At 45.6% G+C, this 27,732-nt stretch overlaps 1 protein-coding gene across 1 annotated transcript in view; it reads left to right on the plus strand.

Annotated features, from left to right (window-relative positions):
* The window catches only part of LOC134927337 (polyglutamine-repeat protein pqn-41-like), a 106,391-nt gene that overhangs the window by 48,839 nt on the left and 29,820 nt on the right, over window positions 1-27,732 (plus strand). The window contains exon 2 of the mRNA XM_063921636.1: window positions 7,788-7,890. Within this exon, the coding sequence (XP_063777706.1) occupies window positions 7,818-7,890 (73 nt within the window). The 5' untranslated portion in view covers window positions 7,788-7,817. The remainder of the gene's footprint in view (window positions 1-7,787; window positions 7,891-27,732) is intronic.

Here is a 27,732-nt window from a genome sequence, read left to right on the forward strand (position 1 = left end):
ATAATAAGAACAAGAGTTTGAGCAATCTCCATTGCCCCAGACTGGCCAAGGAGGGCTTGGTATCCAGATCTTCAGGAGTTGCTCATAGAAGATCCTCGACCTCTTCCTCCTCGAGAGGACCTACTACAGCAGGGGCCGTGTGTATATCAAGACTTACCGCGGCTACATTTGACGGCATGGCTGTTGAGCGTCGGATCCTAGCCCGAAAGGGTATTCCCAAGGAAGTCATCCCCACTCTTATTCAGGCCAGGAAAGGAGTAACGTCTAAACATTACCACCGTATTTGGAGAAAATATGTGTCTTGGTGTGAATCCAAGAAGGCTCCTACGGAAGAGTTTGAGTTGGGACGTTTTCTCCATTTTCTGCAGGCTGGTGTGGATGCGGGCCTTTCGATTGGGGTCATTCAAGGTCCAGCTTTCGGCCTTATAAGTTTTCTTTCAAAAACAATTGGCCTCCTTTCCAGAAGTTCAGACGTTCGTGAAAGAGGTTCTGCACATCCAGCCTCCATTTGGGCCTCCAGTGGCACCATGTGACCTTAATGTGGTGTTGCTGTTCCTTCAATCGGGTTGGTTTGAGCCTCTACAAGAAACAGAGTTGAAGTTTCTCACTTGGAAAGTGGTGATGCTTTTGGTGTTGGCATCCGCAAGGCGGGTGTCTGATTTGGGGGCCTTGTCCCACAAGAGCCCTTACCTGATCTTCCATGAAGATAGGGCAGAGTTGAGAACTCGTCAACATTTTCTTCCAAAGGTGGTTTCCTCTTTCCACATAAACCAACCTATTGTGGTGCCAGTTGCTACTGACACGTTCGCTGAGTCAAAGTCTCTAGATGTGGTTAGAGCTTTGAAGATTTATGTCGCTAGAACAGCTCGAATACGTAAAACAGAGGTTTTGTTTGTCCTGTATGCTCCCAACAAGATTGGGTGTCCTGCTTCCAAGCAGACTATTGCACGCTGGATCAGAGGTACGATTCAGCAAGCTCATTCTATGGCTGGATTGCCGTTACCGAGTCGGTGAAGGCCCATTCTACTAGGAAAGTGGGCTCCTCCTGGGTGGCTGCCTGGGGGGTCTCGGCATTACAACTTTAGTGAGCAGCTACTTGGTCAGGGTCAAACACATTTGCAAAATTCTACAAGTTTGACACCTTGGCCGATGAGGACCTAAAGTTTGGTCAATCGGTGCTGCAGGGTCATCCGCACTCTCCCGCCAGTACTGGAGCTTTGGCATAGACCCCATGGTCTTGATGTCGTCCCCAGCATCCTCTAGGATGTATGAGAAAATAGGATTTTGATAACCTACCGGTAAATCCTTTTCTCCTAGTCCGTAGAGGATGCTGGGCTCCCGTCCCAGTGCGTATTCAACCTGCAGTTTAATTATTACAGTTACACAAGTTGTGTTATCTTGGTTTCAGCATGTTGCTGCAATTAGTTCATGCCTGTTTGCGTGTGTTATGTTGAATGCCATGTGTGCTGCATGGTTGAGGGTGTGAGTTGGTAGATATCTCACCACTAGTTAAGTAATTCCTTTCCTAGAAATGTCAGTATCCCTGGGCACAGTTCCTACAACTGAGGTCTGGAGGAGGGGCATAGAGGGAGGAGCCAGTTCACACCCAATGAAAAGTCTTTAGAGTGCCCATGTCTCCTGCGGATCCCGTCTATACCCCATGGTCTTGATGTCATCCCCAGCATCCTCTACGGACTAGGAGAAAAGGATTTACCGGTAGGTTATCAAAATCCTATTTTTGCATTCCTTTCATCACCCTGCTTCTAACATTACCCCATCATCTGTATTCTGCTGAGGTACAGTGATATACTGTTGTTTTTGGGGAACTGAACTGAGCCTTTTCTTACTAATTTTGCTTTGACTGGATTAAGCCTTTTTGACATAATTGACTGCTGTAATGAGCCTATTGCTAACTGGCAATATCTGCATACACATTCCAGCTAGACTATCCTGCTTGCCATAGTACCTAATGTATGCCTCATATGGACAAGGTTTCAATAGACTAGCCTTTACCCAGCTGCTTGGTTAAACTGTAAAGACATTTTAGGAAAGTCTTAAGTGTGGCCTAACCCTACTTCTTAGAGTGGATAATAGAGAGACTACCTTGAATTCTGTTTTCCAAGTCTTAGCTGAGATAGTAACTTTGTGGACATTTTAAGGTCTGTTTGCGTGTGGAGTATATTAATGCCAACATAAACTAACTGTTGAGATATTCTACCAGTATATGGTGACTTTGCATTGTTATTTACAATGGTATTTTATGTTCATGTATGTATTATTTTCCTCTTATGGTGAGATGTACTTTGTTGCTTTCTCCGTTAAACACACAGCGGTGACCAGTTTGTTCTCGAATAATACATTTCATGTTACTGTTAACGTGTGGTGACTTATGTGTTGGGTCCACCGGGGTTGGGTTTCCTCGTCCCTCTGCCTAGGGTTCCAGCAGTGAGATCCAGTCCAGGAGGTGATCCCGGGTGAAGAATCCAGGTACGTCAACCGACACCTGCACAGACATATCCACCTATACTTACCTGCTACACTGTCACTTGTGGGTGGGGAGGGGGGTAAGTGTATATTACTGTCGTTTGTGGGTGGGGGGTAAGTGCATATTACTATTACGTGTGTGTGTGTGTGTGTGTGTGTGTGTGTGTGTGTGTGTGTGTGTGTATTACTGTCACTTGTGAGGGGGTAAGTGTATAATAATGTCACTTGCGGGGGAGGGGGGGTAAGTGTTTATTACTGTACCTAGTGGGTGCGGAGGGGGGTAAGTGTATATTACTGTTGCTTGTGGGTGGGGGTAAGTGTATATTACTGTCACTTGTGGGTGGGATGAGGGGTTGTAAGTGCATATTACTGTCACTTGTGGGAAGGGGGGGTGTAAGTGTATATAACTGTCACTTGTAGGTGGGGAGAGGGTAAGTGTATATTACTGTCACTTGTGGGAAGGGGGGTGTAAGTGTATATAACTGTCACTTGTAGGTGGGGAGAGGGTAAGTGTATGTTACTGTCACTTGTGGGTGAGGAGGGGGTAAGTGAATATTATTGTCATTTGTTGATGGGGAGGGGGGATGTACTGAAAGTGTATAATGTAATTTATGTGTAAGGAAGATGGATGTAGGTGCATGTCATTGTCATTTGTGAATTGATGGATTTAAGTGTATATTATTATTTATGGGGGGAATGTAAGTGTATACTATTGTTTGTGAGAGGGGTGGGTATATTGGAGTTATCAAGCAGTGTGGGGGGGTTTATAGTAATCATCCCAAGTACATTCACCTACTGGTGGCACAATAAAGGAAACTTCCTGACGGAGATTGCTGTCATCAAGCTCACTGTGTGCATATAAATTTGTCCTACCTCTCTGAACCACATACAAGGAACAAGGGGCCTAATTCAGACCTGATCGCTAGGAAGCGATTTTTGCACTGGTGCGATCAGATAGTCGCCGCCTACAGGGGAGGGTATTTTAGCTGTGCAAGTGTGCAAACGCATGTGTAGCAGAGCTGTACAAACTGATTTGTGCAGTCTCTGCACAGCCCAGGACTTACTCAGCTGCTGCAATCACATCAGCCTGTCCGGGACCGGAATTGACACCAGGAACCCTCGCTGCTAACACATGGACATGCCTGCATTTTTCCAGACACTCCATGAGAACAGTCAGTTGACACCCACAAATGCCTTCTTCCTGTCAATCTCCTTGCGGTTGCCCATGCGAACGGATCCGTCCCACAAACCCATTGCTGAGCGGTGACCCACTTTGTACCTGTACGACGTACCTGTGCATTGCGGTGCATATGCATGCGCAGTTTGGAACTGATCGCCTGCTGTGCAAAAATGCACAGCAGCGATCAGGTCTGAATTACCCCCAAAGTACGGGGAACAACATCTTAAGGAAAGGGTCCTTCACATAGCCACCTAACACTTGCGATACTTCTTCCAACCACTTAGACACCTGCCAACCACTTAGACACATATAACCCTACAGCCCAGAGCTAAGTTCCAGCTGCAGTTACTCTTTACAAACCGACCTCTGGTGCAGCACGCAAGGGGTTAACACAAACATTGCCACAGCTGCCGGTGATGTTCTGGGGTTGTGGCACAGAAAAAAAACATTTAAATAAAATTTTTACTCACCCGATGCCTGGTGCATTTTGGACCCATCCAAGACTCGGGCCTCTCAGTATCTCAGTCCCCTTTTTACCCCCCTGTCACCGGGCCTGACTAGAAGGCTGAAGGCAGAGAAATCCCTTTAGTATAAATCGAGAAGTGATATGTACAGGGAATTTCTCTGCCTTTTCTGTTCAGTCTCCTTATTTTATCTTACAGTATAAAGGTATATGGACTCCAGAGTTTCTCCGTACACACTGTCATATCATTGTGCTTTCATGCTTGAAAATGCTAAATAATTATAAAAATGTGATGGATTTAAAGGACAAGAAGAGGAAGGACACCATTCACCATTATGGTATTGCTATTGCATTGTGTAAACACTTGTTTTATTTTTATTGTCAGATGCCTACAAGTTAGTCGGTACATAGTGGATGTGAGCAATGAGTTTAATCCACACGTTGACTCCAAACCAAAGTTGGTTTTATTGTAGATAACAGGATACAGGGGAGAGGAGATAAACAGCAGTCAATCTCGTGGGCTAAATACTGTACAGCCATACAACACTGTGACGCTCCAATAACACAGTGACAGCCTTGGACATATGAAGACCTTTTTATAGAGTGAAGTAAACAACATGCACCTGCACTCTAGTCAGACTACTCAGACATATGATATTATTAGGACTGAAGAGTCATGCACAATAACACAGACATGAAATGTTTATTGTGGCTGATGAGTCATGCACAATAATGCTCAATTAAGAGAAGGCTTGTAGCATTAAAACATTTAACTACTAGTCAACACTTTGTAAGGTTATTTTTCTTCCCACTCCTTCTCTGCTTTGAAGAAGCTGCTGCAACCTCAACTTGAGCACTTTCACTTTCCCATTGCCTGCAATGTTTTCAGACTTGCCTGTGGCATTTTCCACTTCTACCAAGTCCTCAGGAGTTTTTCTTTTGCAAGATGTCTCTTGTCATCTCTGCCATGAACTGGTTGCAGTGCTCACTGGCTTAGCCTGTCCTGCAAAACTTGCATTATGGGTGGTGATTCCCCGAAGTGACCTCTGCATAGGTTTGCAATTGGGAAGCCCACCTCTTCAACACATTGCCTATAACAAAATTAAAGCCCAAAAGGATTTATACACGACAGACGCACCAAGTTACTGGCACTGCCTTGTAGTGGTGAAACTTCATTGCCGGCACCTCCTTCAAGGTACCTCACTTGCCTTCTTGGAATTGAAGTGCAGAAGAAGATGGGGATGCACAAGTGATACGTCTCTGACTCTACCGGCAGTATGCAGCTCACACTACAAATACCAGGTGCCCTATGCTGTTGGACATGGTAATGGAATTCTAAAGATCCTTTGCCCCCCTCTTCACAATCCTGATTGTTGCCATCCTTCCCACAACATCTGGTGGTTGAACCATTCATTAGTTTCACCACTGGTGCCTTCCCCAGCAGCTGGAGGGTCCAGAATTCCTAGCTTGATTATTTAAACAGCAATCTATGCTATCTGAATGAGACAGAGAAGTCAGCTATGTAGAATAATACCACTTTTACACCAAAATTCTGGGTGTGACCCAGTATTTGGAACACGTTTCGAACACGGGTCAGACACAGGACTTCCCCTTTTTCAATGCAGTGCCCCGGTGCTTAGATATGATGTCATCTTCAAGTGCCGGGAAACCTGGCAGATTGGGACTACCTTGTGTCAAGCTGGGAGCAAGCACCGACGGATTTATGGAGGGTGATGAGGGCAAACGCCCCCCCAACATACTGTGACAGCCACGCCTTCTTACCAATGCGGCCGCTCCAGCAAGTCATCACTCTAAGGCCGCCGTTGACTCTGATTGGCTGTGAGCAGCCTCCATCTGAGTTGTGTCCGGCTGCTTCCTATTTACGTTCCAGGCCTCTGTGTTGGCCAGGTGCAGTGTGAGTGGCTGTGGCGTGGTGGGAGCATGAGCTGTGCTTGGAGACAATAGCAGAGACCGGCTGCTCTCCCGGGCCAGGCTGTCACCGAGCATCGCGGCGATGAGCAAATCAAAAGACGCTGTGGATGCTGGGTGAGTTATATCCCGGTGTTGGCGCCGCCCCGCTTCTTTACTGTGCAGCGATGCTCTTAGTCGCCCACACCCCCAGTAATATGCGCACGCTACATGTATATATGTGTCATTTGTTCTCGTTCAGGAGTCCTGTTAAATTGGACTTGTTCTGGAGGTGACATCAGGAAGCTGGACTAACATGGGGCTTTCTATTTAATTTTTATTAAAGTACTCTCTTACTGTCTACAGCCAACGGTATTATAGTGACATATCTAACCGACCAAAACAGGCCATACAGTACGCAGGAAGTGTTCATCAACCTGCAGTGTGATGATTGCAAATAACAAGTGTGGGCAAATACTTTTGTCCATATGGTGTGTGCGTGTGTGTATATATATATATATATATATATATATATGTAAATATATATATATATATATCTCATATATATTAGCCCAGATCTGTGACTTTGTGCCTCATTTGCTAATGATGGGCGGAGTCACAACACTGGGCGGAGTTAGTCAAATGAGTCATAGATCTGGAGGAGGGACACGTGCGCCATATATAATTATTTATATATATATATATATATGTATAAATAAATAAATTTGTACATCTATATATATTTATCTGAGTGCACATATATATGTTTTTATATTTATATACCTAATTGTTTATATATGTTTAAGTATTATTTATTATGAAAGAATTCTAATGTATGGAATACTGAATCTCAAATCCATGCGAATATATCTATTTATGATTATAAGATCCAAAGCAATGAGCAGACTTTGATTATATTAAGTCTTAATTCGGAAGCTGTGTGGAACGCATCCAGGAAGCTTAGTTTGTTAATGGTAAAGTAACGTCACAGCCCGAAATCAAGACGTGAGAAGCAGGCACGTGATCTAGAGAGGTCACGAGTACGCCATAGTACGCAGGCGTGTGCGCTCCACCCGGAAACGAGGCTTGGTAAGGAGACTCTACGCACACCTGCAGGCGGGAGAATGACCGCTATTTAAATGGGACCACGGAGAGATAGAGCTATACTTCTCTGAAGAAGCCGCTGAATTCACTATAGGCGGAGAAACGCGTAAGAGGTCTTCATTATTTGTCCGGTACCGGTCTGACTCTCCATCTACCTGCAGGCACCTTTACCACTGTTTGGATACTCCAGATATGGCACCTACAATGGGATAATAAAAGCAGCAGGAGCCGGGAGACACCATTACATGGGACCAAAGGATTAAGCAGGTTTTTCACTCACCTATCAGTGAGGACCACTGTCATTGTCTTAAAGAAAAAATAATATAAGAAACAGCATGCTGTAGTAACCACTAACATTATCTCTTTCGGCTGTTGCAACTAATCAGCCACTATCAGTGGCACTAATTATTGCTCTGCAAATTATTTCTAACTATAAAGAGTCAAGAGATTAAATAATCAGCTGAACTTGAAAAGCTTGCGTACTAACTATTACCAATAAGGTTTGGAACTAAATTGCACTTCGTTTAATGCTTTGCAGGACTGACCGGCACGTATGATGAGATTTGTTATTAACAATTATTGAATTCTCTAAAGTGTATTAATAAAGGTACATATCTCTTTAATAAGCACTGCTATTTGTGTATTTAGAAGCAGGACTCCAGCCTGAGAGAGTCAGCCATGCCAAGCCTCCACCAGCAGCAGATCCCAACAGGTTGGAGTGGAACAGCAGCAGCCAGCAACAGTGACTCCGGTAAGACACATCTGTCTGTCACCACTGTTTTGTCCCTAATACCAATCTCTCCCATGTCCTGTGTTCTGATATGTCACTGTCACCCCTGGCCTTGCCCTGTCACCCCTTGCCTTGCCCTGTCACCCTTATCCTGGCCCTGTCACCCCTGTGCTTGCCCTGTCACCCCTGTCCTGGCCATGTCACCCTTGTCCTGGCCCTGTCACCCCTATCCTGTCCTTGTCATTTCTGTCCTGGCCCCGTCGCCCCTGTCCTGGCCCCGTCGCCCCTGTCCTGGCCCCGTCGCCCCTGTCCTGGCCCCATCACCCCTGTCCTGGTCCCGTCACCCCTGTTCTGACCCTGTCACCCCTGTCCTGGCCCCTTCACCCCTGTTCTGACCCTGTCACCCCTGTCCTGGCCCTGTTACTGCATACCCTCCAACTACCTTTTTGGCAGGTACAGTACCCACAGCGCCTCCAGACCCCTCCCCAATGCACTACATCTCCGCACCTTTCCCTCCACCACATGCGGCACCGCACCCCTCCCCCACACGCTGTGCCTCCAGACACCCTACACCACCAGCGGCTCCCACTCTCCCGCCCCTCCACCACCCACAGCACCTCCAGACCCCCTCCACCATCCACCCCCCAAATATGTCTCCCCCCAAACCTGCCCCCCCTCCACCCGCAGCATCTGCAGACACCCTCCTCCATCCACGGTCCCCCCCTCTCCCACCCCTCCACCACCCACGGCACCACCGCACCCGCCCCTTCACCACCTGCAGCCTCCCTGCAACACCACAGACCTGCCAACACGCAGCAGCATGTGCTGACTGTAGCACAATTCTGCTGCTGTTGCTGGCAGGACGGGGGAGCTTCATAGCTGGCACAGAGCTACTCCAGCCGGGGGGACACCTAAAAACTGTGGGGCCGGGCAACGTACCCCCTGGGCCCCCCCTTAATTTGGCTCTGCTGCCGAAACCCCCCCTTAATCCATACCCCCTGATGCCCCCTCTCCTTCTGTCTCCACTAAATAGTCAAGTCTCCAGACCCCCTTCCCCATCCACCGCACCACCTGCACCTGCCCCTCCCCCCACCTGCGGCACCCCTGTCCAAATAAGGAAAATATTGTTGATAAAACGTGCATAGAAGGCTATATATTGTGAATACAGGGTGCTACCCAATATATGTAGGTTTTCATACTCATGCATAAACAGGTTGGCGTACGATGGGGCCACATTGGACCCCATCGCCATCCCCTGTAATTGAAGAAAAAATGAATTCTCAAATATAAAGTAATTTTTATGTAAAATTATATCCAATAGTAGCAACAGGTATTCACATGGATGACCTTTATATGTAACATTTTCAAAAATAGACTTGCGAATTGCATCAATACCTGCTTCATGTCCAATATTGGTATATAGACTTGTGATATCGCAGGTAACCATTAAGCATTTCTCCGGAGGAGAACCAAAGCTAATTAATCTATTCAAGAAATCAGTCGTGTCCTTCAAAATTGTAAACGTGGAGGACACCACTGCTTGAAGAAAATAATCAACAAATTGCGAGAGACTCTGACACAATGACCCCCTAGAGGAGATAATCGGTCTCCCCGGTGGTTTGGTTAAGGACTTATGAACTTTTGGCAGTATATATAAAATTGGAATAACTGGATATTCCTGAGTTAGGAATTTTGCAGTCGGTTCATCTATCCAACCATTACCAAGTCCCAGGGAGATAGCAGCATCGATCTCTCTTTTATACCCAAAGGTAGGATCATACTGCAACCTTTTATAACAAATCAGATCATCAAGTTGTCTATAAACTTCAGAAGTGTAGTCATTTTTATTCAATACTACAACCCCTCCGCCTTTATCTGCAGCACGCACTACAATAGAGGCATTAGATTTTAAACTTTCAATGGTCAGTTGTTCATCTTTAGTTACATTAGAGAAGGAGCGTTTCTATTTTTTCATGAAGGGGATTATATCTTGTCTGACCAATCTCATAAAATCTCTATGGATGGATTATTGGAGGGTGGTTCAAAAGTGCTTTTGCTAGGAAATGGAGTTCTCGGGTTATAATTAACCCCTTGTTTATTAAAGTAATCTTTCAATTTAAGTTGCCTCTGAAACTTGTATAACTCCACTTCACATTCAAAAGTACTTTGTCTGAATGTTTATACAAAAGATAAACCTTTCGTTAACATCCGCTGCTCAATGTCAGTGAGGGCGTAATCTGAAAGGTTGAAAACCTTCACTTCCTCCTGCCCTTCCAGGAACTTTCCTTTTGGGCATTTGCTTTTCTGCCTTCCCCTCCTACAGCGCCCTGTTCTTTTCTGTTTCTGGTGCACGTGAGGCCCACTTCTCGTAAAAAAGGGCCACTCTGTGTCGTTGACTGATCAGAATCAGAGGTGTGGGACTCAATGTCCGTGTAAGACCTCTCAAAACGCTTTCTACCTATCTGCCTGGGACACCATTGTCGCATCCCTCCCTGAAAGAATACCCAAGGGTATACTCTTAGTTCTTTATAGTCATCTCTCACCTTTTTATATTATTTTTTTTAAAGGTAAGTAAATCAGCCTTGAATGACATAATATTGTTCTCCAACCTAGAGAGCCATTCTGTTGAGGTATCAGCTTTGAGTACCTCTAACCCCATAGCTTCACACGCACTAATCTCCTTTTCAAGATTACTAATATCAGTATTGTCAAAGTCGAAAAATATCGTAATACATATGCCTTGTACTAACCCCATGCACATGCCCGCTGCGCGTGCACTCGCTCTGCCGTGCGTGCGCGTATCCGCAATTTGCGTAACGGAGCTTTCACGGCCATGCGCCTTGGCGCGTGGTATGCGCATTTACGGTAGGGTTTGTGAGCGTGTAGCGTGTTATTAGAACATTACCTATTTAACCCATATAGCGTACATTTTAGATATAGTTCCCCTAGACCATGTCAGCGAGTATTACTAGTTTAAACAGTTCCTGAACAGAGAGATTTGCCTTTGCATGATAGGAAGGGTCAGATAAAGGTTGGAAGGTGATGTCTAGTATCCAGCTGTAGGGTATTTTGAGGGTAACATTCCGGTGTTAGTTAGAGAAAGATCGCTTGTTCCTGCATATTGGCCCTCATTCCGAGTTGATCGCTCGCAAGGCGATTTTAGCAGAGTTACACACGCTAAGCCGCCGCCTACTGGGAGTGAATCTTAGCTTCTTAAAATTGCGACCGATGTATTCGCAATATTGCGATTACAAACTACTTAGCAGTTTCAGAGTAGCTTCAGACTTACTCGGCATCTGCGATCAGTTCAGTGCTTGTCGTTCCTGGTTTGACGTCATAAACACACCCAGCGTTCGCCCAGACACTCCTCCGTTTCTCCGGCCACTCCTGCGTTTTTTCCGGAAACGGTAGCGTTTTTAACCACACGCCCCTGAAACGCCGTGTTTCCGCCCAGTAACACCCATTTCCTGTCAATCACATTACGATCGCCGGAGCGAAGAAAAAGCCGTGAGTAAAAATACTATCTTCATTGTTAAATTACTTGGCGCAGTCGCAGTGCGAATATTGCGCATGCGTACTAAGCGGAATTTCACTGCGATGCGATGAAATATACCGAGCGAACGACTCGGAATGAGGGCCATAGTTATGTACAAAAGTAGATTATGAACATTAACTGTATTTACTGTAAATTACATATGCGGCGGGAATCCAGAGGATACCACCCACTAGAGCAGTTGAGGAAAGACATCGCCTACCCTTTCAAATCCACCTATGACCTTTTCTGTAATGTAGAGACACATCCCTCTGTCCAATGGACAATGAGATTACAGTGACCATTGTATTGTGTATGCATGTTGTGTATAAAAGGACCATTGTTGCCTGGCCAGTCAGGAGACTCTGAACGCTATCTACCTGATGAGCGGAGGACCGGAGCCGGGTTGCGCTTGCGAATATTCTCACGTATGTACATTCTCTGTAGCCATTATTCTGTTTAGATTTACTTGTTAGCCTGTAGTGTATAAATTGTATTGTTTTATCTTTTGGAATCAATCCACTGTGGCCTTAGAACCCGGTGGTTTCAAATACAAATCAGTGTGGTGTCTTCACTTTCCTGCACAAGGGTTTAAAGTATATTTATCTGTATAAGGTGTATCAGCATTGATAAGGTGTACGCACTGCGGGTACTTTGTATCGCCAGTGCTACTTAAGGTTTAAAGGTATAACATCATTACAGTACTTTACTGTTAAGGGTTTAAAGTGTAAGCATATCATTACATTGTATCATTAACAAGGTTTAAAGGTTATTCATTGTGTGTGCGCACGCTGAGCGTACTCCGTACACTCAGCGCGGCGTGTGTACATCAAGTTCGTACCACGTATGGGACTCGGTACGCAAATAGCGTACAGAGTGCGTAGCACGTGCACATAATCTAGCGGCCATTAGCGGCTCAACGGTAAAAGTGTATTAAAGGTATAGCTTTGCGGTCTAAGATAATATCGACATTATCAATTGGGAGCTCGTCCGGTTCCTTCTCATACCCGCAGCCTAGCAGAGTGTTCTCGCAGACTTTATCTATCAGCAAAGGGCGGAGGAGTATCCCCTGTAAATCTTCTCTTGGTCGGGGATATAATAAGTGCTGATTAGATAAGCGTCTACCCTGCATGGTTTGAAGGGATGCTGGAGGGATCCGTAAGGTAAGAACGCAAAAGCTAGTTTTCTTTGTAAAATCTGTAAATTTATGTTTTGGCGCCAAATGCGCACGCAACACACGCATACTCCTGTATTTTGTACTTTGCATATCTGCTCACACCATTGCCATAATCACTGATTACCAGATTTATTTTGATCTGTACTGGAAAATTTGTTGCTATTTAGTTAACATATAGAGTTAATATTTAAGGGAGTAATTGTAAGACGCACACACAGCCTGGCCTAGTTGTAAAGGTTGATACAGTGGAAACTGTGTGTAGTGTTAAGTGAGCGATTATAGTTAAAAATCGCTTACATTTATAGAAGTGTGGGATTTGTAGTACTGCGGACGTACGGCCTTTGTACACGTGTCTCGGACAGCGTTCGGGACTGCGTACACAACGTAAAGGCCTACACACGTGGCGTGTTTACGCAACGTGCGTACAGGTACGCCCACTAAATACAAATCACACAATAAGCATTGTTTTAGTTTAGGCGATATGGTAGCCACGCGATAATAGCACAAATTTGCTCAGTTTCCAATATTTAGTTTAAAAGAACCTTCTCTTACTGTGTCACCTCTGGGACTAGGCTGTTTTATCTGAATGAAAGTTAATTTTCTGTACAGAAAAAACAAAGTGTATATGAGTGAACGAGCGTGAGTGTGCAAACAATAAAGGTTTTGTGAACCCAGAATTCGGGATCCCGTAGGAGAACACATCAGGTGAGTGGACACTTTCTCATGTTAACATTGATTAGAGTACAAAGGAGCAATTAGTATAACAGCAGACCAAGAGGTCAGCGAAGTCAGAAATCCGCTAAGTCAAGCGAAGCTCTGAATACCGTGGCCTAAAAGGTCAGCGGTGAGAGCGCAGTCCCGGGGGTTAGCGTAGTACCCATATAGGCCTGTTCTGAAAAAATCCGGCTGAGGTTTCGCAGCCTGAAAAACGATTCCATTGGTCGTACAGCGGATAAGTAACAGTTACTTATACGCCGTGCGATTGTACCGCGCGTTAGTTTGTGCAATAGTTAGTTCAACTTGATACCCATTACGCCATTTGCGTAAAATCGCGGGATCATAGACGCTAATTGTACACGCAACGTGATTTGTGTAACAGTTTTTTATTTTAAGGGAGTTTCGCTGGTCACTCAGGAAATCTCCAACGACCAATATTTACTGGGAAGGGTATGTCACTCCCACACACTCTCAGTAAATAGAGGTTACATAGGGCCCTAGGTTGGGTACGACCGGTGCTGAGGACAGTGCTTAGGTGTATTGGCCAACGTGGGCATGAGTGGGTGAGAGCGCTCTGAGAACTTTCACCGTTGCCTTACCACTGAGTAATTTGGTTTTTGTAGGAATTAGCTGAGAAGGCAATACCTGCAAACAATGGGGGCCAGTTGCTCAAGTAAGGGACGATCAACCAGGGTTCAGGTTGATATTCCGCGGCCCAAAGGGTCGGCGAGGTACATAATGTGTGAGAAATATGGATCACACGCAGAGGTTTTATGCAATGAATGGGAACGTATGACTGCGGAAGATAGGGAACCATTCCCTAAGGTAGGCAGTTTTAGTCCTGAGGTGTTGCAAAATTTAAGGAGAAGGATATGTCTAATAAAATCCAGAAAACAAATGATTAGACATACAGATTGTTTACATTTATGGCAACAGGAGGGTGATATGCAAAGGGGATTAGCTCAAACAGCTGGTTCCAACCCTAGCAGGAAACTGATAGCAACTGCACCGCCACCACCGTACATTACAGGAGAGAAAATGGCTACAGAGAATGGCATACTAATATATGATAAGAGTGAACTTAATAAATGTGTTAATGCTAACCCGTGCAAGTTGTATCCCATCTTAAACTTCCCTCAGGACTGCGACCAAGAAGATGAGCCCAGCACGATATCGGCACTCTCTCTAGCAGCCACCATACAAGACACACAAGTGGGCACGGCCCAACCAGTAAGAGCAGTAGCAAAGGCCCCTAGCGGAGGGACAGGTGAGGTCGTGTCCACAGGTAAGTACGGTACAGTACATTATGCAGAGACAATTGCACCTCACATTGTAGAAGCAACCCAGAATTATGTAATTGAACTAAATCCTGTCAGGGTGATCGCAGTCCCCAATGGGAAGACTGACACTCAGGGAATCACTCCCGTCAGGAACATTGCTATGCATTGCCCCTGGTCCCGGACAGAATTGAGGACAATTATGTCTGAATTTCCCGATCCCAGAAAAGATCTAGCCGCATGTCAGAGGTTTATTAGAGAACTAGGTAACGCCACCGAACCCACAAACAAAGATTGGCGGACAGTGCTACGGGTATGTTTGCCCTCCAATATTGACCCTGTGAAATTCATTGCCGACTGTAAATTAGACGCAGAAGTACCTCTCACTGATGAATACAATCAGGAGAACGTAAAACAGATCAATCTGCAGTTAGGAGTATATTTCCCAACTGTTGTCAAATGGAATAAAATTTTCTCCATTAGACAAAAAGAAGGTGAAATGGCTTCTGAATATTTCCATCGAGCACTGCAGGAAATGGCTAGATACACTGGGGTCGCGGATATTAAGGAAAATGTACATCATAGAGAGGTAGCGGTGTCCGTATTAATGGACGGTTTAAAAGAAATGTTGAGAACAAGGGTACAAACCACTCAACCAAATTGGAGAGGTATCTCGGTGGCTGCATTAAGAGAGTCCGCTATTGAGCATGATCGGAACATCATTAGGCACAGGGAGTCACAGGGGGATAAGCTGATGACAGTAAGTATAAAAGCCCTGACAACGAAGCCACATCAGCCTAAACCCCAGACCCCTGATGGTAAGTCGTATGTAGTGAAATGTTATAAATGTCAGAGGGAAGGACATTACGCACGGAACTGTAATTTTAAAGACCCACATAAGGTATATCGACCCCCTAGACCAGAACATGACACACAGTATGGCGCACGTAATTGGGATCAGGGACCGCATAGGAGGAGTTATGAGCCACATGCAGGGGAAACCAGGAGGTACCCATCTAAGCGGAACTGGCAAACCTCTGGAAATTCTCAGCTACCCCCCTCACATATTGTAGCTGCCAGCACGCTGCGGGAGGGTCACAACTTACAATAGGGGTCAGGCCACACCTGTAGTTTGCAGCCAGTGAAGTTGATTGCTAGCCTTGGAAATGAACCCGAGGTTACAGTTGATGTAGCTGGTAGATCACTACCTTTCCTTGTAGATACAGGGGCGGCCAGGTCAGTGTTAAATTCAACGGTAGGTATGAAGACCACGGGTAAAACAATTTCAGCAATGGGGGTAACAGGAGTAGTGCAACACTATCCTTTAAGTAAACCAGCAGAGATTACGAAAGGGCCTTTGCAGACCAAGCACTCCTTTTTGCTAGCTGCATCGGCTCCGACTAATCTACTTGGGAGAGATTTATTGTGCAAGATGAGGTGTGTCATATATTGTACTCCTGAGGGTGTCTTCGTAGATATACCCGAGAATCACGTTCAGGAAGTGCAGGATATGTTAGACACTCCACAAAGGTTAATGTCACACTCTGCTGTTATAGACAGGTGTCCATCCAAGGTAGAGGAAGTGATCTCCCAGATACCGGAATCCCTCTGGACCAAAGATGGACAAGACACTGGACTGATGGCAAGTGTAGCTCCTGTAGTAGTTCAAGTAAAAGATGGTAGGATAGCTCCAAAAATTCCACAATATCCTCTGAAGCCAGAGGTGGAATTAGGAGTTTACTCAGTTATAGAGCACTTGCTACAACAGGGCATCCTAGTTAGGACGTCCAGCACTGCCAATAGTCCCATCTTCCCTGTGAAAAAGAGTGGGGGGAGGGGTTAAAGGCTAGTGCAGGATCTAAGGGGGATAAACAAAATAGTTGAGAGCCAATTCCCCGTAGTGCCAAATCCAGCTGTCATCCTCATGCAAATTCCTCCTACTGCAAAGTTTTTCACTGTCATTGACCTCTGCTCTGCTTTCTTTTCGGTCCCTCTGCACCCTGACAGCCAATACTTGTTTGCATTTACATACAGAGGAGTCCACCCCAAGGTTTCATTGACAGCCCAAGTATTTTCTCCCAGGCTTTGCATGACTGTTTACAATCCTTTCAACCTGAGAGCGGATCAGTATTAATACAGTATGTAGATGACTTACTGCTGTTTTCTGACTCACTCGAATCGTCCTTGAAAGACACGAAATAGCTTCTGTTTCACCTTTCTAATACGGGACACAAGGTTTCAAAGGATAAGTTACAGTTGTGCCAGACCAAAGTGAAATACTTGGGACATTGCTTAACACAAGGACTGAGACACCTCACCGCCGATAGAATACAGGCGATTCGCGACATGACTCTGCCACAAACCCAGCAACAGATCCGCACTTTCCTAGGAATGTGTGGGTACTGCCGAAACTGGATCCCAGGGTTCTCCATACTAGCTTTACCTTTGCAAGAGATGGTCTCGTCAAACAAACCAGATCGGATTTCGCACACAAATGAGTCCGAACTGGCATTTGAGAGACTCAAACAGTGCCTATCACAGGCACCTGCATTAGGTATGCCAGATTATGGGAAACCCTTTGAGTTGTACGGTACGGAAAGTGCTGGGTGTGCGGCAGGTGTCTTAACCCAGATACATGGTGATGCCAGCAGGCCGGTAGCCTACTACAGTGCACAGTTGGACACCGTAGCACGGTCTCTCCCCACATGCTTGCGAAGTGTTGCAGCGATAGCATTGCTAGTGAGTAAAAGCGAAGACGTAGTGTTGGGACACAGCCTGACCATCCATACACCTCATGCAGTGTCAGCCTTATTGAATTCTGCCCAAACCAGACATGTCTCATCAGCACGGTTTACAAGGTGGGAATTAGCACTAATGGCCCCTGTAAACATCACCATAAGGAGATGCAGTGCACTAAATCCTGCAACGTATCTCCAAGGTGTGCCTGGACAGGCACAAAGGGTGGAGGATGAGAGTGAGGGTGAAGGAGGATTTAGTACAGACACTGACACACATGATTGTATGGAATATCTGAACCAAACTTTCACTGCAAGACCCGACATCAGTGACAACCCACTGGAAGATGTAGATTTTACTTTTTACACTGACGGTAGTGGCCACAGACAGACGGACTCGGGAGACTTGTGTACTGGATACGCAGTCGTAGATGACAAAGGTATCATAGAAGCCGAACCCCTGGGCCCACCACACTCAGCACAAGTTGCTGAGCTGGTCGCTCTAACCAGAGCGTGTGAATTGGCTAAGGGTAAGTCAGCCAATATCTACACGGATTCTAGGTATGCCTTTGGAATAGTGCATGATTTCGGGGCCCTATGGCGCCTCAGAAATTTCATGACGGCAGCTGGCACACCCGTGGCAAATGCGACTCACATCAAAAGACTTCTAACAGCGATACAGGAACCTGACAGAGTGGCTGTTATCAAGTGCAAAGCCCACACGTACAGCCAAGACCCAGTGTCACTTGGTAACCGCCGGGCAGACGAAGCTGCTAAATCAGCAGCCAGCACCCCCATACAGACAGACATCACACAACTGATGGTATTCAATACCGTCAACACACAAAAATTAAGTGAAATGCAAAATTTGTGTTCTCCACAGGAAAAGGCAGTCTGGAGGTCAAAAGGGTATGGCCAGGAGTCCTCAGGACTCTGGACAGATGGACAGGGTAAGCCAGTAGCCCCCAGAGCATACCTTCCAAGTTTAGCTGAGGCGGCACATGGTCTGACTCATCTGGGCAAAGAAGGTATGTGTAAGCTGGTGAGAGCCTACTGGTGTGCGCCAGGATTCTCTTCTCATGCGGGTAAGAGAGCAATGACATGTCTTATCTGCTTGAGGAAGAATATTGGAAAGTCAATACCAACAGAACCATCCCATATCCCGCCAACAGACGGCCCTTTTCAGGTAATACAAATTGATTTCATACAGTTGCCACCCTGCAGAAATGTAAAGTATGTGTTGGTTTGTATTGATGTGTTTTCAAATTGGGTAGAAGCGTTCCCCACTGCCACAAATACTGCTACGTTTACTGCAAAGAAAATCGTGCAGGAAATTGTGTGCAGATATGGTATCCCTAGGATAATTGAAAGTGACAGGGGTACCCATTTTACAGGTGAAGTCTTTCAGGTTATGTGCAAACTAATGGGAATTAATAGTAAGCTGCATACTCTGTACCGCCAACAGGCGAGTGCGAAAGTGGAAAGAGTAAACAGCACTATTAAGAACAAGTTGAGCAAGGTGATGGCTGAAACTGGATTGTTGTGGCCAGAAGCTTTGCCACTTGTATTGTACAGCATCAGAACCACTCCCAGGTCCCCCCTTAACCTATCACCCTTTGAGATTCTTTTTGGTCGACAACCCCATGTAATGATTGACCCCCAGGATGATTTGAAATGCAATAATGAGGTGACTGTAAAATATTTGGTTAAGATGAGCAAGCAGTTGAGGAATCAAAACAGCAATCTAAAGCTGGTGATTCCTGACCTACCAGACAGTAATTGTCATGACATTGAACCTGGGGATTATGTAATGATTCGAAATTTTCTATGCTCAGGTTGCCTTATTGACCGGTGGGAAGGACCGTACCAAGTCTTACTAACCAGCACAACAGCACTGAAGGTTGCCGAGAGAGAGACTTGGGTCCACTCGTCCCACTGTAAGAAGGTCGCTGACCCAGAGAAAGCCCGTGACAAAGAGCAGAGTGTAGAGGAAATCGTATCACTGGAGTGCCTGTTCCGGGAAGGTTGAGAGGCAGGACTGTTGTCACGGCACCTGAGCACAGAGAACTACAAGACCAGAGGCGGTTGTCGCACCAAATTTCTTTTTCCTTTTTATTATTTTCTCCATCTCCCATTACCCTCCTTCCCCCCCCCCCCTTCCTTGCTCCTCTTTCTCTCCCCTTAGCAAGATGGACTTACCCCAAGAGACTGCATTCCGGGTTTTCCTGTTGACCCTGTTGTTGACCAGAGCAGTCTGTTTCGGTGAGAGTACCAGAGAGGTCGAGAAAGGATCTGGAATGGGTTCTGATGGCAAGGACGGATTTGTAGAATTCCAAGAGCAACACATTCACCGAGCAAAGGCGAGTATCAGAAAACGATCTGGTAGTCACGAAACTAGGAGGCACTGTGAAGGGTTATTGGCTGAGGAAAATTGTATCTGTAGAAATTGTGAAAACATAGTTGAGGACCGGTGCATCCAGAGATGTCAGTCCAGCCTTAATATCAACATGGACCGTCATCCATTGAGTGACTATCACTCATTAGTGGGTAAGGTTTTAAACCAAACAGAATGCTGGGTGTGCTCACAAGTACCTCAAGGTCAGAGCAAGTCAGGACTAGTACCGTATCCTTTAACAATAGATGAGGTACTTGAATTAAGGGGTGGGAGACCAGTGGACAAGAAATTTAATATTTCTAGGCCCCCTAGTTTGAAGCTCCACCAATATCATGTGGATAGGTCCTTAGTATGTTTCAACATTTCCAATCCCCGAAAGCCGGGAAATTGGGAAGTGACATGGAATAACCAAACCATGGCATTTTCACACAGAGCCGACAGAATGCCCGTAGACACAGAACTTGTACGCCAGATAGCCGACGTTGGAAGGTATTTTCGGTACAGGTATACTCTAGGAAGTAGGACCATGCGGGTTGGAGAAGTATCTCCAGGGTACTGTGCGCATATCATACAGCCTGATACGTGTACTGAACAGATGAGAGAGTTAGGGGTAGGATTTTTCACTTGGAAGGTTTGCAATATGGTAATGTCATATTCTGTCCCATATGTTCTCCCCGATGATGCATATTTCATATGCGGGAGGAAGGCGTATAAGTGGCTTGCCCCAAACTCAGAGGGATTGTGTTACATTGGAAGAGTGTTGCCAGAAGTTATGACCATAACCCATAATAAGATGAAAGACGTTCACCGCAATGCTCAAGCTCCTTACACTCATACTCACTACGAACACATCGTTAAGAGACACCTTATAGATAGGACAGAGCACGCAGCCTCTGATTTGATCCACAAATCCACCGGGATTCAATTCCTACTCGCGTTAGATATCACCCGTACCGCCAGAGGAATTATAAATTTTAGGTTTATTCATGCGCTAGCGAACCTGATAGATAATATCACCGATATGTATAATGACACCTTCAGGTATACTGGGAGGGAGTTGCAAGCTTACAAAACGGAACTGATCCAGCACAGGATGGTTCTCAATTACATTACAGCGGTGACAGGCGGGTATTGTGTCACCCTAGCAACTCAGTATGGTGTGAAGTGCTGCACGTACATTACAAACAGCACTGATGACCCCAACGAGGTCATAGATCAAAAGATGGACGATATCTTGCAATTGAAATGGGAGTTCCGAAGGAGACACAACCTTACCTTTACTGCTGTGAGTAATGAACTAACCGGCTGGGTCTCATGGTTGAACCCACGCAATTGGTTCTCAGGTTTAGGAGAATGAGCTCAAAATTTTATCGTGAGTATAGGAAAGTTTCTCCTTTGTATCCTGGGAGTCGTCGTAATAATTGTTTTGATATTTAGATGTGTTCGATTTTTAACGCGGCGCAAGGGCAGTACCAAAGTGATGAGTTTGAGGAGCAGGGGCATTGTTACAACAACTGATTTAATTTATGACCCATCAATCGAGACAATGTTGTGATAAGACGTGATTCCACGGTCCGTTTCTTTCACCCGTTTCTCCTTTGTTTTCCCCTCAAGCAAAAATACAGCCATTCGGAAGAAGACTTTGATGGACATTCTAAAGACTTTGATGGACACACTAAAGACTTTTATGGACATTCTAAAAACTTTGATGGACACACTAAAGACTTTTATGGACACTCTAAAGACTTTTAAAGACTTTGATTATCACCCACAGCAAGGATACACCCATCCGGACAAGACTTCAACCAACACCCAAGAACGATTGCACAAATGTTATGTGAATGGATTTGTGATGCGTGTCTTATCTTCATCTCTACAACCTTCAGGTGATATCCACATATTAGCATTCACATATGTTCCCCCTCCATGTATCATCAACTAAATGTGCACCCCATTTGTTGGAACAAGAAGCCGAAAAGAGCTCGGTAGTGTTTGTTGGCCCACTTACAGACCCTTAATACGGGATAAGAAGGATTTAATGTATACTTCGCAATACCTCGAAGCTTATCTAGAACATGTACGGCACGATGATACATGCCCCTCAGACATGGATTTCATACATACATACATACTTTTACAATCCCACTAGGTCATACATTTCCCGCCTACTCCTCTCCTCCTACCATCCAATTAGTTTATAGATATTGTATTGTATATTTTTCTGTTTAATGTTTAGATAGTGGCAGTTATTGTTGACTGCCAAAGGGTGGACTGTCAAAGTTGAAAAATATCGTAATACATATGCCTTGTACTAACCCCATGCACATGCCCGCTGCGAGTGCACTCGCTCTGCCGTGCGTGCGCATATCCGCACTTTGCGTAACGGAGCTTTCATGGCCATGCGCCTTGGCGCGTGGTATGCGCATTTACGGTAGGGTTTGTGAGCGTGTAGCGTGTTATTAGAACATTACATATTTAACCCATATAGCATACATTTTAGATATAGTTCCCCTAGACCATGTCAGCGAGTATTACTAGTTTAAACAGTTCCTGGACAGCGAGATTCGCCTTTGCATGATAGGAAGGGTCAGATAAAGGTTGGAAGGTGATGTCTAGTATGCAGCTGTAGGGTATTTTGAGGGTAACATTCCGGTGTTAGTTAGAGAAAGATCGCTTGTTCCTGCGTATAGTTATGTACAAAAGTAGATTATGAGCATTAACTGTATTTACTGTAAATTACATATGCGGCGGGAATACAGAGAATACCACCCACTAGAGCAGTTGAGGAAAGACATCGCCCACCCTTTCAAATCCACCTATGACCTTTTCTGTAATGTAGAGACACATCCCTGTGTCCAATGGACAATGAGATTACAGTGACCATTGTATTGTGTATGCATGTTGTGTATAAAAGGACCATTGTTGCCTGGCCGGTCAGGAGACTCTGAACGCTATCTACCTGATGAGCGGAGGACCGGAGCCGGGTTGCACTTGCGAATATTCTCACGTACGTACATTCTCTGTAGCCATTATTCTGTTTAGATTTACTTGTTAGCCTGTAGTGTATAAATTGTATTGTTTTATCTTTTGGAATCAATCCACTGTGGCCTTAGAACCCGGTGGTTTCAAATACAAATCAGTGTGGTGTCTTCACTTTCCTGCATGAGGGTTTAAAGTATATTTATCTGTATAAGGTGTATCAGCATTGATAAGGTGTACGCACTGCGGGTACTTTGTATCGCCAGCGCTACTTAAGGTTTAAAGTTATAACATCATTACAGTACTTTACTGTTAAGGGTTTAAAGTGTAAGCATATAATTACATTGTATCATTAACAAGGTTTAAAGGTTATTCATTGTGTGTGCACACGCTGAGCGTACTCCGTATACTCAGCGTGGCGTGTGTACGTCAAGTTCGTACCACGTACAGGACTCGGTACGCAAATAGCGTACAGAGTGCGTAGCACGTGCACGTAATCTAGCGGCCATTATCGGCTCAACGGTAAAAGTGTATTAAAGGTATAGCTTTGCGGTCTAAAATAATATCGACATTATCAGTATTAACCTGCTGTATCACAAGCACCATCAGATCAAGACTGCATTGGTTGAGAATGTGACACCATTGTTTACAAAAGTCCTTATTGTTTCTTCCGATAGTAGGTTGATTCTTTATCCGGAAGCCCCTCGGTATCAACTTTTCTTTGTGGTACTGGGACAATGTAAGTCCATGTAAGTTTAATTCCACAAGACATTCTTGCATCTTAAGTAAATCTGAAAATATTTCAGCAGGACTATCGGTGTCAAAATGTAATTGATCTGTATATATATATATATATATATATATATACAAACAAATATAGAAAACCACAGCACTCGCCACCCCAGAAGCGGGGTGCAGTGTCTGCACTCCCCACTCATAGGGTGGGGTGCATGCAGCCCATGGCCACCTACCCAAATACATACAAATAGAAAATTCAGCACTCACCATAGCAAGCTCACTTGTCCTCACAACATCAATAAATAAATGATGGGGGTTTAGTTAGTGAATTGGCCAATGCACGGAAGCCTGCATACCGCTCGCCAAGGTACCCCACCTTCATGCAGGTCCTACACTACCACAAAGCCTTAAAAATTAAAACCTGGCATGAAAAGGCCTGTGACCACGGCTTCCGTGCATTTATATATATATATATAAATCCAGAATTTGCCCCGGCACTCCTCCTTGTAGCTTGCTGAGGTGCACTTCCTTGTGGACATGCTAGTCCACCCACATACCATGAGAAGAAACAGGTGGCACTCACAGTCTTGTAAAAGGTGTAAAGCAAACTCCACGCTGTGGAGTATTTATTGAAAAAAACAGGTGACGTTTCGGGGACACATCCCCTTCCTCAGACAACAACACAGTGCATATACAGTGATTAAATAGTATCATGAATCCCACTTACCCCCACAATCATGACTCTCAGCTGCGTGGACCACGGAGTGCCCCGGCGTCTCATGTCCCGCACTTCCGGTTTCGGCAGCACAGCCCGGCCGGAAGTGACGCAATCAAGTCAGCCGGTTCCCATGGTAACGCGCTGGGAGCCCTGCAAACAATAACATTACATACATGTGACAATCTCATAACATAAACATGCTCACAAATGCAAAACACGCTCAGCTGAGCTAGAGTGAGCCTAAGAAACTAATTTCAGTGCAAAGTTGCAAAATAACATCTAAAAACGTTTTAAAATATCCTATGTGTTCTGCCACCCTGGGACCAGCTATATGTAAACCTACTATTATTTCAAAAAAATCTTGTTTTATATCTCAGTATTGTTATTATATCGATGTTTTAAAAAAAAACATCGATAGATCATTTTACTTATTTTAAAAAAAATTTAAAAAAATCTTTAAAAAAAATTTTTTAAAATATTTTTTTTAAATCTTTCTAAATCTGAGAGGTAGGCTAACCCGAGGGTCGGTCAGTGGTGTGCCTGCTATCCTTGGCCCTGTAGTGACAACTGCAGAAACTCTTTAAGTAGATAATTTATGAGGCAGGGGGCTGGTTCAAAAAAGTTCAAACAGGAATTCGAAAAAGGAATTCAAATTAAGAATTCAGAAAAAGGAGTTCAAAAAAAGACCAAAAAAGGAGGAGGAATTCAAAAAGAGGGGTTTTGGGGGGCTAGGTTATAAAAAGTTGATGAGGCCCAGGGACTCATTTAGCCCCTTGGGCGCCAGGCAGTCCAGGCGAAAAATCCACTTGGATTCGAGTTGGAGTAGCTTTCTCCCCCTATCTCCCCCCCGTGCAGGTGCTGGCACATGGTCAATTGCTCGGTACCTCAAACTAGCCAGGCTGTGTTTAAATCTGGCAAAGTGTCTTGCCACCGGCTGCTCACTGGTCCCTGTGGCTATGGCTGCACGGATGGCCGACCTGTGTTGTGTTAACCGTATTTTCAGTTGACATTCGGTTTTGCCTACGTAATAGAGCCCGCATGGGCAGACTATTACATAGACCACAAACCGGGATGTGCAGGTTAATGGCCACTTAATTTTTAGCCGTTGGCCTGTGTGTGGATGGGGGAATGTCTCACCTACGATGAAAAAGGAACAAGTCGTGCATCCTAGGCATTTAAAGCACCCATTTTTCTTGCTCAAAAAATGTCTGGATGCACCCTTGGTGTCGAAACCAGTGATGTCAGTTTTGACCACCAAGTCTTTCAAATTTCTGCCCCTAGAGAAGCTAGGCATCAATTTGCTATTTTGAAAGCACTTTAGGTCGGGGTCAGAGGTGACCATCTGCCACATCCCCTTGACCTGCTTTACCAAAGTCGGGCTGCTAGAGTTGTATTCAGTCACCCAGGGTATGGTTTCTTTGGGTAACCCTTTAGAATGGCGTTTCGGTTGTTTCTGAAAGTTGCACAGCGCTCTTTCTCTTGCTTTTTTCAATTCTGGAAGAGAATATCCTCTCTCGGAGAATTTCTGTATCATCTCTTCCAGTTGCAACCTCCGTGTGCCAGGATCCGTGTTATTCCTACATACCCTGAGTAGCTGGGAGTAAGGTAGGCTGCGGATCATGGCTTTGGGATGTGAGCTCTCAGCTCGGAGCAGGGTATTCCTGTCTGTGGGTTTTTTGTAGAGGGTCGTCCCCACCTGCCCCTCTTTAAGTTGTATGCATACATCCAGATAAAAAATCTCGGAACTGCTATAATTCCAGGTCAGTTTAATGGGGCTAGCAGAGCTGTTGTGTCTATTGATGATCTCAGTCAGAATCTGGATGTCGCCACTCCAGAAGATGAGGAGATCATCGATGTAGCGGAAATATAACTTGATATGCCCTGCGATGTTCGCGTCCTCAAAAAACAGTCCCCTCTCAGTTTCCCACATGAAACTATTGGCAAAAGACGGGGCCACTGGGGAGCCCATCGAGCACCCCGTCAGTTGTTTATAAAACCTGCCATTGAATAAGAAATAATTGTGTGTCAATGTGTAGGCCAAAAGCTCAATAAATAGATCCACATCTGGACCTGTGTATAACCGGTTAGCCGAAATTAGCCGTCTAACAGCCTCTAACCCAGCGTCATGCGGGATACATGTGTAGAGGCTGGTGACGTCTATTGTCACCATGGTTGTGTCATTAGGGAGTGGTCCCAAACTGGCCAATCTATCCAACAACATCTTAGTATCTTTTAAGTTTGTAAAAGTATCCTGGATGCATGGCTGTAAGTACGCATCCAAGAATATTGCAATTGGCTCGCACAGAGACCCCCGGGCAGAGATGATGGGTCTCCCCGGAGGTCTCTGTGCGTCCTTGTGGATCTTAGGGAGGGTATAGAACAAGGGGACCACCGGCCACTTTGTGGATAATTTATCACTGATTGCCTGAGATAATAACCCCTCACTGACAGCATTTTTCAACAAAAGGTCAAGCTCCTGTTTAAACCCAGGAGTGGGATCTTTGTCCAATCGACAATATGTATTTCCATCGCTTAGTAGCCTGTCACACTCCGCCGCGTATGTGGACGTGTCCTGGATAACAATAGAGCCGCCCTTATCCGCGGCTCTCAGGACGATATCAGTCCTCTGTTGTAAGTTCCTTAACGCTTGTCGTTCGTCACTAGACAAATTATGCTTGACCCCTGGCGTTTTATGCCCACTGGTGCTGTCCATCAGTCTATGAAAAGTCTTGAGAGTGGCATTATTTGACTGTGGGTCAAATCTGGAACGGTTACCCAACTTAGAGATTCGGCCAGGTAAAGTGGGTTCCGTATTCACCGTGGGGTGCTTGTGAAAATGTTCTTTGATTTTCAATGAACGGGCTAGTTTGAATGACTCTACCTTCCATTTAAATGGATCCACGAAGTTGGTAGGTATGAAAGAGAGTCCCTTGCTGAGTAGTCGTTGCTCGGGCTCCTGGAGCTCATGCGAGGATAGGTTGAAAATTAGGTGGCTCTGTGCTTGGGCGGCCTTCCCACTGCTCTGCCTCCTCGTTTGACCTCCCCTTCTCGTTTTGCTCTTCCCCGGGTGGAGGCCCCTGCCCGGGTGTTTACCACAAAAGGGGTCACCGAGTGTCTAGCCTCAATACCGGCTCCCCTGATGTCGTCATTATCGCTTGCTGATGTGCTTGAGAAGCGAACCCGTTGTGGTCTTCTCATATTGCCTGCACCCCGGCCGCGTCCTCGGGGGTGGTCTTCTGTTTGCCGGCGGTCGGGCTCCCGGCGCTCAGTATACCGGCGCCGGGAGCCCGACAGCCGGCATACCGACACTTATTTTCCCTCGTGGGGGTCCACGACCCCCATAGAGGGAGAATAAAATAGTGTGGCGCGCGTAGCGCGCCACCGTGCCCGTAGCGTGGCGAGCGCAGCGAGCCCGCAAGGGGCTCATTTGCGCTCGCCAAGCTGTCGGTAAGCCGGCGGTCGGGCTCCCGGCGCCGGGATGCTGGTCGCCGGGAGCCCGACCGCCGGCCAGCCGTAGTGAACCCGTCCTCGGGACTGGTTTGTTTGATTTAACCAAGTATATACCCGATGCTGGGCATAGTCTGTGACCACCTTC

Source organism: Pseudophryne corroboree, chromosome 5 (assembly GCF_028390025.1).
Source record: "Pseudophryne corroboree isolate aPseCor3 chromosome 5, aPseCor3.hap2, whole genome shotgun sequence".
Lineage (NCBI taxonomy): Eukaryota > Metazoa > Chordata > Amphibia > Anura > Myobatrachidae > Pseudophryne > Pseudophryne corroboree.